At 41.1% G+C, this 13,213-nt stretch overlaps 1 protein-coding gene across 1 annotated transcript in view; it reads right to left on the bottom strand.

The window, feature by feature from the left end:
* apaf1 (apoptotic peptidase activating factor 1) overlaps positions 1-13,213 on the bottom strand; it is a 46,185-nt gene that overhangs the window by 21,498 nt on the left and 11,474 nt on the right. The window contains exons 20-26 of the mRNA XM_026146906.2: positions 12,625-12,744; positions 12,361-12,486; positions 6,829-6,954; positions 5,307-5,438; positions 5,091-5,216; positions 2,301-2,426; positions 546-692 (exon numbers count right to left, since the gene is read on the bottom strand). Of these exons, the coding sequence (XP_026002691.2) occupies positions 546-692; positions 2,301-2,426; positions 5,091-5,216; positions 5,307-5,438; positions 6,829-6,954; positions 12,361-12,486; positions 12,625-12,744 (903 nt within the window). The remainder of the gene's footprint in view (positions 1-545; positions 693-2,300; positions 2,427-5,090; positions 5,217-5,306; positions 5,439-6,828; positions 6,955-12,360; positions 12,487-12,624; positions 12,745-13,213) is intronic.

The following is a 13,213-nucleotide window of genomic DNA, read 5'->3' on the forward strand; positions in this document are numbered from 1 at the left end:
CATTAATTCACCAAGGACTAACAGGATCAAAATCTCTCCTGCTCACAAATTATGGCATTAAATAATGTCCCACAAAGCAGTTTGGGAATTACATAAGGTCACTGAGAGACTGACTTTTGACCTTTTCAGTTTAAAATGTCATCAGTTTGCAATCTATCCTTTGAAAGGTTGCCAAATTAATAATGATTCTTGAGGTTTAGGCAAAAGTGAGGTCAATTTGACCTTAGAATCTTGACAATCATATATAATAATTTCTTCTTTAGGTTCGAGTGAATGTTTGTGCCAGATCTGAATACATTTCCACAAGGTGTTTAAGAGATTCTGTCACTTGAATGACACTTATTGGCGTATATCTAACAATGTCAGGTGGACGGACAACTCTGAGAACCTTGTCCATGCAGAGGCAGAAGAAAAAACAAGTAAGACGGCATGGATTTGAACAGCTCAATTCAACTTAACTGCATTTCACTCCCTTGAGAACAGACGCACCCATTGCCAGCTGTGAAAACCAAATGGGTTTGAATGTGCAGAATGCATTAGCATACCTTGATGTAACCTCCAGTTGAGACCAGAAGAGAGTTGTCTGGGGAGAAGTGCAGATCTGTTACCCAGCCTCCATGCAGCGAGTCCATGCCATCCTTACCGTCCCGGGAACAAACCTTCAGCAAGGACCCATCCTTGACACTCCAGAGCTGTGGTGCACAGTCACACATTATAAATCATCCAATAAACAAATGTTAGGGCCTATAAACAACTAACACACATTTTACGCTGTCAGTTTTAAATACATGTTTCCTTCTTGTTATGTAATAAAACAGATGTAGTGGCTGGTAGAGTAAAATTGTAGATTCCATTCATTAGATTTAGAGGTAAGCTTCTTTACCTTTAAGTCGCTGTCTTTGAGATACACTTTTTCTCAGGCTGACACAGGAGTACTGACATTATTTCAAGTATTCTCTATTCTCTTTGTGGCATCTTTTTCTAAATCTTTGACGGCTTTAAACTATGTTGTATAGTTTATACTCTCATTAATTTCATTGCTATACGTACTAAGCCGATCTTTGGCTTCCCCTCAGTATTTTAAGAGCAGCACATAATTGTATATATATGTATGCCAGTGTCAGTAAGAACTTTAGAAGATGACAGTCTGAGGACTGAAACATCTCTAATAAAATATGCACGTATATCTGGGATTATTTGCACTCTCTAGGCCCCCTGCCACTAAGACTTTATGATGTGCATGAATTCTGTTGAAACTGCAATATTAAGGTTTGATGCTATAAGCTTCTCTTGAGCCTAAAAACATGACAAAGGAAACACAGAAGAGTATGAGGATTGCTCTTTATGTGACATTTCTGTGTATAGTTTGAAGTAAAACCATATAATATATAACATACAGTATATAATGAAATGATGAGTCTACTGCAGCTGTTATGCAACTGTTCACATGTCATGTTCATTTGACAGTGACACATCACACATACTGCTATATTTAACACTTTGCATGCTTTTTGTGCTGAATGACTCACATTTGTTTCTATAGAAACCGGGGCGAGATTTCGCTGTAGTTTACGTAATTGAATCTGATGGATTCGGTCATTTCTAAATAATGGAGCTGCTCTGCGCAGAGGCCACTAGAGGGCATTAACCCTTTATTAACCAGATACGGCTTGCTGGCTGAATAGCAGATCTTCTCCTCTACCTCTCACACAGTATGGCTTCATATTTACTTTGGATGTGTGAGTTTCTGTGTACATTGTGTACAAGTGCTTCATTTTCCAAAGCCTTAGAGATCCAATTTGGCAGCCTGAGTCCTCTCCTTCACCTCCCACTGTCAGACGTCTCCTCCTCTTCCTGCTATCTTCATCCCAACTTCTTACACACTCTTCCAGCTCCCACACCCCCTCCTGAGAGGGAGCCCTAGCTCCCCCCTTTCATCTCACCCCTCCTCCGTGCACCGCAGCAATCATGATGCATTAGTAAGCACTTTATCTAAATGAGTGATGAGACGTAATTACAGAGTGATTTCTGGAATAAATGTCGACTGCTATAATTGCATTTTTTGTATGTTCCACAGCAAATTAGGTGGTTTAATGCGTTGTCATATTGGTAACATAGAGCAGGCTAGTGTGTTGACACCGCCATATTACTTTGCATCATCCCTCCCCAACAAAACATTGTGTGGCTCTGTGTATCAGGTTGCTTTACATCAGCAGCAGATGCCTAACTAGTCTCTTTCTAGAACAGCAACCAGAATAAAAGGACTTCAAAACAAAAAGTGAGTATTTTTGAAAACACACCCGGATCTCTCCGTTGTCATCTCCCGTTGCAAGGTGTTGGCTGTCCCACGAGAAACAGCAGCTTCTCACACACTCCTGATGGCCGATCAATGTGTTGGCACACTGCCAGGACTCACAGTGCCACAACTAAGAGCAGAATGAAAGAGAAAGAAAAGAAAAACATATAGAATTTTTTTTTAACTTAACATTCACACTTTCACACACAAGTTTGCGACCAAAGATCATTTAGTCAAGATAGACAAAGGCCTTTACACATCGGACGTGTAAAATCCGTGCAAATGTTTCGTGCATTAAAAATATTTCTTAGACTCAGCTGTCCTTAATGCAGCCGTTTAAACCGACCGTGTAATTTACGTGGCCGACATTTTTTTTTTTTTTAACCAAGCTCCATTTTTCAGATCCGAATAAACAAAACACAACATTTAGAATGTCGCATTTGGCAACATTTATGCATCAAAATGTGCACTGGTACTGCAAATACAATGTTATGGAAAGTAAATATATGATATGGAAGTAATATAATACTATTTTACCTCGTACTCACAGTTAAAACAATAATTTCCGAGCCGACTGACCCAGTCTATCTCCAAACTGCCACACTGACATCCTGAAATATGTACGAAAGCGGTCGAGATACAGCTTCAGATCCTGGATCAAACCATGAAATTCTCCCTGCTGCTGGCTTCTCCAGACAACTGGATGAAACCAGAATCTCCGTTTCTTCCTTTTCTTGTGTAGAAACATTAGGACCAGCATTGCTTGATACTGACTTCATTCCACAGTGTATTTTCTGGGGACAAATTTTTGGCAAAAACACTACTTGTTCGGTCTGTACATAAAGTAAGTTTAGATCTGAAAATTTCTGAATTTTGTGTCGGTTTTTACGTGAAATATATTCTGCATCAGATCTACGTCGTAACTTACGCTATACTTGAAACCCCATTTTAACCCTATGCTGCAACCTTCTACATAACCTGACGCACACCTACTGACAAATTTAAGTACACGTTGGGTCGATGCATACCACAACAATTTGAATCGCGTGGAAGGTTGCGGTGTAGAGATAAAAGGAGTGTTCAGTTGCAACACAAGTTAGGATGTAGATTTCCTGCAGAAATCTAAATCACAGTTTAAGGGTGCTTTATAGGTGATGAATAAGCTAAAGTGTGTTACATTTGCTATATTTTTTATGTTCAATATAAATCTCTCTGTTCAGAAATGTTTGCCTAGCAATAATCTGTCAGAACAGAATCTGTTGTAAATACTGAAGATTGAACACAGTAATAATGACACAGAAGTTTAATTTCTGTTGCTCAGAAAAATCATCACCCACTGATAGATCTTATGACGGCAAACAATCATGCCAAATGCAGAGCTAATGTTGTTACAATAACATTATCTGTTCATCAGTAATCTTTCCCTCATTGCTACCGTCTCTCATATTTTACTCCCTCCTCCACATCTTTTCTTTTTATACTCCTTCCTTCCTCACTCCACATCCTGCGTTGCACTGAAAATAACACGCCTCATAATTAGACACTTCATTTGGCAGTCGACTAGCTACATCTGAACACAAAGTTCAATTCATCTGAAGGTCAGGGGAAAAGAAAAGAAAGGAGAAAAAAGGGGGATGGAGAGAAAAAGAGGTGGAGGGAAAGGGACAGACAGAACAAAGCACTTTCCTTTTTTGTGGTGCTCCACAAAGCAAGTCATGGCTGAGCCTTTTGGTTTGACCTCCAGATAGAGGGAAGCCAGGGACTTCAGTGTTTGTGTGTGTTTTTAGCTCCTGCTCGGTCTGGAGAGCAAGCACTATGTCACTGGCTTCTAACCAGCCCCACAACACACACACACACCTCAATTATGATCTTTGCCAAATCCATAAAACACACATTCTCTCTCACTGCCGTTTACTGACAGAAGCCAGGTTGGCTGACGACCCAATGCCTGTTCTCTACAGTAAGTGTCAACCGAATCCAAATTCCCGTGTGAAACTCGGCGGCAGTGACTCTTGATCACCGGCTTCAACAAACGCCAGACGGAGTCGCTTTGAATAGTTGCTAATGGTGCACACTCAGGGACACCAGTTGTCTGTAAGTGGATAACTGATCGCATATATCTAACACTGAACCCACAGCTGTATTCAGAATCCAAGGAAAGGAAAAGGAATGACACACAAAGATGTGAAAGAGCATGACATCTCAGGATTGTTCAGCTTGTATTACGAAGGTGCAGTTCGCTGCTCTTTGAATGATGAGTAGGGAAAGCGATGATTTAAGAGCTGCTTGCAGAAAACCTCTAGTCCACAGAGTCAGTCAAAGTCAGGCCAAAGTCAGGCGCAGTGGTGTCGGCAAACGGGAACCTGGCAAACGCAATATCCTGACAGGGATGTTAGTTGATTGTGGGCCTGCCAGTCTGCCAGGGTAGTTTGCCAGCTAGACTGGACATGGATGCAGAACGACAGACTGATCTGATGATCTGATGCTAAGTCTCCAAGGCCATTGGGGCATTCTGCTGCATACCAACCTCTAAGGTCTTTTACCAAACTGCTGGGAAAAAAAGTGTTTCTTAAGATATCACCTCTAGCAGTGCATCCATGTGTTTGTGCTGTAAGGAGCCTTGAGAGAAGATGAGTAATATGTCATGTTGTTACTGGAGGCACAAACAGATATGTCTCATCTCCTCTGTGTGTGTGTGTGTGTGTGTGTGTGTGTGTGTGTGTGTGTGTGTGTGTGTGTGTGTGTGTGTGTGTGTGTGTGTGAGAGAGAGAGAGAGAGAGAGAGAGCGCTGAACCTTAGCAGTCTTGTCAGTAGAGGTGGTGGCAAAGAAGAATCCGTCTGGCGAGACATGACAGGACAGAATGGTTCCATGATGAGCCTCAATGTCCTGCAGTTTCTCTCCGCTCTCGGTGTCCCACACCTAAGAGTGTGCAAAGAAGAAAAAATTACCATTCGATCTCACACGGCTGTTAAATGTAATATTATAAATGTGCAAGAGCACGAGTTTTACCTTCACAGTACCATCGAAGGACCAGGACAGCAGTCTTGAGTCGTTTGGTGAGTCGGAGAGTAGAGAGAAGCATCTGACTTGCTCCTTATGACCGTGCAGTACTCTACACTTTCCTGACTGCCACTCCCACAACTACGGGGGACAACAGAAAAAAAGTCTTTCAGCCACTTTGTGACAGAGATATCAAAAATCAGTAATGAGTAATTTAATCAGTGATGCGTTTCTTAAGTATCTATACATGAAGGAAGAATCAAACTGGTCAAACTCAAGAGAATTAACTGAATTTAAAAAACACATTTCTAACTAACACAACATAGGAAAATATTTTCAAGCAGTCTTTTCCTCAGTGTAGCGCCCCATAAAATTAAGTGGATAAATCCATCTTTACAACATAATATCATAGTACTTAATTGATTTACTTTCCTTTCCCCTTCCTTTTAAATGTGCTCACTAAATGCTGATGAATCTGTTAAGTTAGAAATCTGGACCTATGCATGAGTCTACAGAGTGTTTGTTTTATGTGAGCAGAGAGTTACAGGAAATGAGCTGAAACAGGAGTCCAACTGAGCTCAAAGACGGAGGGCAGGACAGAGAGAAGCATCCAGATAATCCTATCAATCATGGCCTTGTGTGCAAGGTGCTGCCTTTCCACCCCCCGCAAAGAATCTGTCATTGGTGTGAAGGTTAAAACTTTTCATTAACTAAGATCAGTGTCACTAAATCGGCATACATTTAAACACAGATATCCATCTTCTTGTGAGCACATATCAAACTGCATAAATCTCAGTTTCTTTTTGAATAAGTGGGGATTGTTTGAGAGTGCTGAGAACAGTGCAGAGAGTAGCTGTATGAATATGGAATTAGATGCTGTGCTGTCGGTGAGGGAAGGAAGTGCTGCAGTGGACAGGTCTGTCGGCAAAGGGAATAGACGAAGAAGAGGGAGATGAGAGGAAAGGGGAAATGAGCAGCAGAGCATGAACGTTGGGAGTTGACAGAGCATAACGGCCTGAACAATACACACATACTCACACACTGCACAACAATAACACATAACAGATAGCTGCACGCGGTCAACACATGAGCAAGACGGAGATAAAGAGCTACCGAGAGCGGCACAGCCCGAGGCAAAGAAAGAGAAAAGGAAGGAGAGGACACAAAAAAAGAGGGATGAAGAATGGAGAGGTGCAGAGGCCGACAGAGAAGTTGGTAGAGTGTAACAGGTAGGGGAAAGTGAAAACACCACAGGGACCTGAAATATTGTGAGGTTAAAAGATTGAGCATGGAAGGCATTTTTACTCAAGGTGAGGAATGGGAATGGGGAAAGAGTAATCGATAGCAGAGAAGAAAAATGGGAAGCAGGTTGGCAGGGGAGGTGAAAGAAACTTGCCATTGATTAGCAGGAAAAGAAAGTGAGGATGGAGAACATACTGATGAATAGGACTAGGAGAAACAGAAATATAAAGCAGACAGACACACAGGATAAAGACAAAAACAAAGCAACCTAGAAAGAGGAGGAACCTACTCTTATGGTGGCGTCCTCAGATGAAGTGATGAGTGTTTGGCCGTTCTGACTGAACTGACAGTGCAGCACAGTCTTAGTGTGCCCCTGCAGAGTGGCCAGAAGCTTCCCAGAGGGCACCTCCAGCACCTGGAAGGAAGAAATAAACATAAATAATCAAGTAAACAGTAAGACCTAATGGTTAATGGCTTGCTCCAAAACGGGTCTAAAGATACACTTATGCAGCAAAAGTGTCTCTGAAGGTTCTCTTTAAAAAAAAAAAATCCTGATAGAAAGTCACACTTTAAGGGAGAACTTAAAAGAAGAGATGTAAAGCACCACTGCTGGCTTAACAGTGATAAGCACATCAAAAAGAAAAACCGTGTGTTGTCACTTTTGAGTTCTGAATAAAACTTTGAGACCCTTCACAGAATAGCCAGAGCTGGATTTGAGAGAGAGAGATAAGATTTTGTGAGTGCCCTCTAAAGGTCAACTGGATGGAACATCAAATCCTGGAGGCTTCCAGAGATCCATAATGAGTTTACAGGTAAGTAAACCAATATGAGAAAGGTGTTAGATAATAACTGAAACTGTCATGAAATACAAATGCCAGTCCTTAAGACTTGGACTATTTTCCTCCAGCACCTCTGTGTGGGTGACATTTCTGGGATTCAGTGAAGTGTGAGTGTACTCAGCAGACATTATAAAAAATTGAAATCCATTTATTTCATTTCATTATCTTTTTGGCAATGTCTTAGATACTTCGGTGATGAAAATCTTGTAAAAACAATGACACACATTCATATCAGTCTGCTTTGTGTTTAGTTGTTAGATGTATCAATCAACTGTGATTGAAACGTACAAAATATACAATATTGTGCAAAAGTCTCAAGCCACCTCCAACTTTTATGTATTTTTCTTCCAAGCACCCAGGTGTGTGATTTGTTACTGTGGTCTTAAACAACAGTTCTCTCTCCAGGCTTTGTGAAAGTCCTTCTTTGAACATCGGCTGCTTTTTCACTCATTTTCCAATTACATCTTGTATCTGACCATTTTCAGAGGAATGTTGGTTTTTGCTTGAACACCGACCTATGAATCATTCAAAAATGAAAGAACCCCAACTTAAGAGATGAACCAGTGTTGTGTCTACATATAAACAACATCTTAGCAAAGAACCAAGAGCCAATTTTTACCGATTTCTTTACTTATTCATAGCAAGTATAAGAAAGATGGGCATAAAATTTGTATTTCTGCACTAACGATGTGATTCGCAAAGAAAAGGCAGCCGACATCCAAAGAATGTCTTTCAGGAATCTGCAGAACTTTTCCTGAAGACTACATGAAGACATTACAAGAAAGTTTCCTAAGAGTGTTCAGACTGTGTTGAAGAATAAAGGTGGTCATACCAAATATTGACTTTCAAGGTTATTAGAATTGTACAAAATATACTGAGGGGTTTTCAGCTTTATTTGCAGATGTTTCTGTAAGTCATTACACCCATTTCCCTGGCAAAATATAAACAAGTGACAGATGACAAATGACTGGCTAAAGACTTTTGCACAGGACTGTAAGGGCTAAACGAGCAGGTTAGCACTAAGGACTGTGCTATAGAAGTACAACACAAAACTGGTAGTTTGGTTACTGAGACTGATCAGCAATCACAAATCACATCAGAATAAAGATCATTATCACAGATTATATTGATTGGGAAACTGTTGTGGGTTTAGGCAACACTGAAAAAGTGGAACAGAACTGTATAATATAATAGATGTTTAGTTGATCTCCAAAGCTAATTATTCTACTTGCCAAGGACTAACAAAGTGTTAATTAGGCTATTTTGAGGTGAAATTTGATTTATTATCTACTGTAACACTAATCCAAAAACTTTACTTTTCTAATTAACCATCTGACAGATTTATCCAGTAATAGAAGAAATATTCAGATTTGGAGCAGACAGATGGCTATGTGATTGGGGCATACACCACATGGGGAAAAGCAATGCCCTCAGCAGCTAAGTCCCCCAGTTTGACTCCAAACAGACCGGACATTTGCTACATGTCACTCCCCTCCTGCCCCATCTCTGTCTGTCCCCACTGCAGCTATCCAACAATTGTGATAAATTATGGAATCTGCGATCTGCGAAACCTCATAAACCGCAAACAACAAAGTAATACATAAATAATTAAAGACCTAGAGCACAAAATAAACTTCAGTCCATCCCATCACCTGTCGGTTTTGAAGGTATAAAGTAAAGGCTGATGTCACCTGGGGTTTTTAGCAGGCACTAAAATATTTATGTCTCAGGAGAAAGGGTTGAAAAGTCTGAGCAGAACAAGCCTCAGGGTGTGCTGACCATGTTTGTCAAGCTCCATGTTCTGACACGCGGGTTTCACAGCCTGTGAGAGAACACCTAGGCAAGCATTAAACGTCAGGCTCAAGTATTTCTGGGCTAGGGTTTTAATGGAAATGTCCATGGAGATCTGGTAAAAAGAATAAATAAATATATAAGGGGAAATATGTAAAGAGGGAAAAAAGGGGACTGCTCATTTTAATAGACATAAACAAGCCACTGACTCGCTTTAAGACTCATGTGGTCAAAGACACATGAACAAAAGTGGTGAGATGGCCAAATAATTAGCCTGGTCCTGCATGGTGAGATGTGATAGCTGATACGCACAGTGACAACAATAATCTGCCTTTTCTATTATTAGCTTTAAAAGCCCTTTGAAAAAGTAAACAAACAGCCACACACACAAACAGCAATTAGTTATTCTTGAACACTCTGAAGTGCAAACACATTCACACACAGATCATACTCCTTCCCTACCATACCTGCACGCTGCCTGTGCACAGAGCTACTGCCAGCACCAACCCCCTGTGGGGGCTCAGGAGTCTTCGGATCCTGCAGCCAAGCATCCTTAGGAGATGACTAACTGTCAGCCCTGACGCCTGGCACACAATGCACACGTGCACACAAACACACATTTGCACTTTTCAATCATACAGAAACACACAGTGACATTATGTTCTCTCTCCTGCACGTATTTCACAAACTTTCAACTTTTTACATTAGCATAACAAAGCTGGCAGCTCACAATGCTGCAAACTGACAGATCATTGCTAATTTTTCTCCAGTACACTGGCTATAAATAAAACGACACGTTTAAGGAAAAAAATATGAATGAGCTGCAGCAGTCCGAGGAGCCACGATTTTATCCAGCTTACACTAGGGCTCCACCTGGTGCTAGAACTGCAACAATAAATACCCCTAAATCATTCATTTCTTAATGTGTCAGAATAGAAAACATGTCTGCAACAGAGATTCAGGAATCGGATTATATTCAGTGTTCAGAATAATGCCCAACCCACTGACTCACACTTGTGAAAGAATCGGTCGCTCTCAGGGGCACAGTAATTTCCTGCGTGGTACTGTGAAAAGATGCTAAATAAATATATATAAATATGATGTGGAAGCGATTGGTTATGACTGCAACTGAGCCACGAAATGGTAGGCCATGTAAAAATCAGAGAGCATCGTCGGTGGATGCTTAGATGCACAGAGGTCACCAACTTTCTGCAGAATCAATCGCTACAAACCTCCAAACTTCATGGCCTTCAGTTTAGCTTAAGAACAGTTCGCAGCAAGCTTCATGGAATGGGTTTCCATGGTGAGCAGTTTCATCTAGTCCTTACATCAACAAGTGCATTGCAAAGCATCGGATGCAGTGGTGTAAAGCACGCCGCCACTGGACTCTAGAGAAGTGGAGACAAGTTCTCTGGATTGACAAATCACGTGTCTCCATCTGTCGGTCCGATGGACGAGTCTGGGTTTGGCGGTTACCAGGGAAACGGTATTTGTCTGACTGCACTGTGCCACGTGTAAAGTTTGGAGGAGGATTATAGTGTAGGGTCGTTTTTCAGGAGTTGCGGTGGTTGCTCCCAACTTTGTGGGAGCATTTTGGGGATAGCCCCTTCCTGTTCCAACTTGACTGCACGCAGGTAAACAAAGCATGATCCATAAAGACATGGATGAGCAAGTTTGGTGTGGAATAACACTTCTGGGATGACAGAGTGGAGACCGTGAGCCAGGCCTTTTTGTCAGTGTCTACCCTCACAAATCCGCTTCTGGAAGAAGAACGTCCCATAAACACTCCTAAACCTTGTAGAAAGCCTTCCCAGGAGAGCTGAAGCTATTACAGCTGCAAAGAGCGGGCTCACATTATATTGAACTCTATGGATAAAGAATGACGCATCACTCAAGTTCATATGAGTGTGAAGGCAGACGAGAGAATACTTTTGGCAATATAGTTTATATCACTGTTTGTATGCATCTGCATTTATCAAAATTCTCTACAGGTATTGTCTTGGATCACTAATCATCGCTCTTTCTTTACTTTCTGGTTGAAAAATTGTTCCCAGGAGACAGGAAGGGAGACATATGAAGGGCCAGAGAGGAGCTGTAATTAAAATCATTAGCTCCTGTATTCATTAAGACAGCAGGACCTCTTAATTAATTAGAGCTGCTCTCTCCTGTAGGGGGCTGGAATGGCCTCAGTTCTGATGTGTCAGGGGACCCTGTTTGAGTGAGTGTTTGTGCTGTAATATAGGACAGTAACTTTGGGGGATGTCCTCTACTGCTGCAGAATATGCATTAAGTACACACACACCAGACTACAATCTCATTCTCTGCTTGCAAACCGCAATTTATCAGCTAGACAAAGAGCAGTGGAGCAAGGAGAGAACGGGGACATACAGAACAAAGGAGAAAAAAAGATAGATAAAACAAAAGAGGGAGAAAAAGAAATAAATACAGAGAGCAGGAGTGAAAAGCACTGAGAATATAAATTACAGGTAAAAGGAAAGGCTAAACATTGAAACAAGTCAAGGGAAAAGGAGATGAAAGAGGTGCTGACCTGTCACACCGCTGATAGGACAGATAAAAAAAAAAAAAAAGTGACAGCGATAATGTCAGATCTCATGACTCAACACGGCCTGAAAGAACACCTCCTACAGTGATGTGGAATGGAACATTAAACTCAAATGCTCAACATTTTTACATCTGTACAGACACACGCACACCTGCCCATACATGTATGTGCTTCTTTGATTAGGAAAAAAAAGATATAGGAAATTTGCAGTATTTGAGTACTTATACTCGCTTTAAAGAGGAGAAACATTACTTTTTAGTAAACATTACACTATAGATTATTATTTGATGAAAGGTGATTTCATTTACTCATTACACAGCGTGGTCTGGTTGTTGGTGCATGACAGCACTGGGATTTTCCCCACACAGCCACCTCTAGGGTTTACACAGAATTCAAAAAAAGACCACACACAACACATCCAGACTTGAAGCACATGGACTACAGCAGCAAAAGACCACACTGGATGCCACTCCGGTCAGCTACGAATACTAAAATCTCTGAAAAGAGAGTTCAACCTGGAACTAGCAATTTGTACCAAATAAAGCTGAAAGTGAGCGTACTTTCGATATGCTTGTTTTATGTGCAATTTATTATGTCCTTCAGTAATGTAAGAATCTGTTTAATCTACCTGCACAGTACCATCTTCTTGCCCCAGGACAACAGCAGAGGGCTGCCGACAGATACAGGTACACCGGATCCTGGATGACTTCTCCTCTGACTGGAACAGCACCGATCCTGTTCTACCATCACGCACCTAAAACACACACACGCATTTTTTTTTTTTTTTTTTTTTTTAAATCACTGTACCAACCAACAAAAATACTACAGCTTCACGTTCCTGCCACAAAAAAACTCTATGCACTTTGATATATCCACTTTCCTAACAACTCACCTGCAGTCTGTTGCAATTATCTGCAGCTGACACTATGATTTCCTCATGATTAAACAGAACGTCAGAATCTCTCTTCAGGCGGATGGCTGAGGATGTGTGAACCTTCTTGGTCTCCCATATCTTAAAACAGAACGAACAAGATATGTAAATCTCACATAATAACCCAGAGTTGGAGTTGAATATATGCAATATCAACTGAATAAATTGACGGTTGTGGCAATATTTAAGTCACTGGAATCTTCTTGGCAGTTAAGATGAGGGTTTCTGGTGAAAACAAGTCAAATCCACACATAGCCACAAAGTACTTTTCTTTTTTCTTGCAGGATATTTGCCACGGCAGGTCAGGATTTTTCTTTTTGATGAAAGAGGACACTGTAAACACGTCTGTTTATCCCACCTTTTCCCTAGTGTGACCTGCAATTTATTGCCCTGTTAAGTTTATAACAACAGGAGTGACTGCTTTTCATCTTGTGAGTCTGTGGCTGTGAGTCTGTGGCTGTGTGTCACGATCAATATCTGGTGCCAGCATAGCGATCTCAGTTTGAAGTGAGATGATGTACTGCAGTATCGACATTTTTCTCTCACCCCT

The sequence above is a fragment of the Astatotilapia calliptera genome, chromosome 17 (assembly GCF_964374335.1).
Source record: "Astatotilapia calliptera chromosome 17, fAstCal68.1, whole genome shotgun sequence".
In the NCBI taxonomy this organism is placed as follows: Eukaryota; Metazoa; Chordata; class Actinopteri; order Cichliformes; family Cichlidae; genus Astatotilapia; species Astatotilapia calliptera.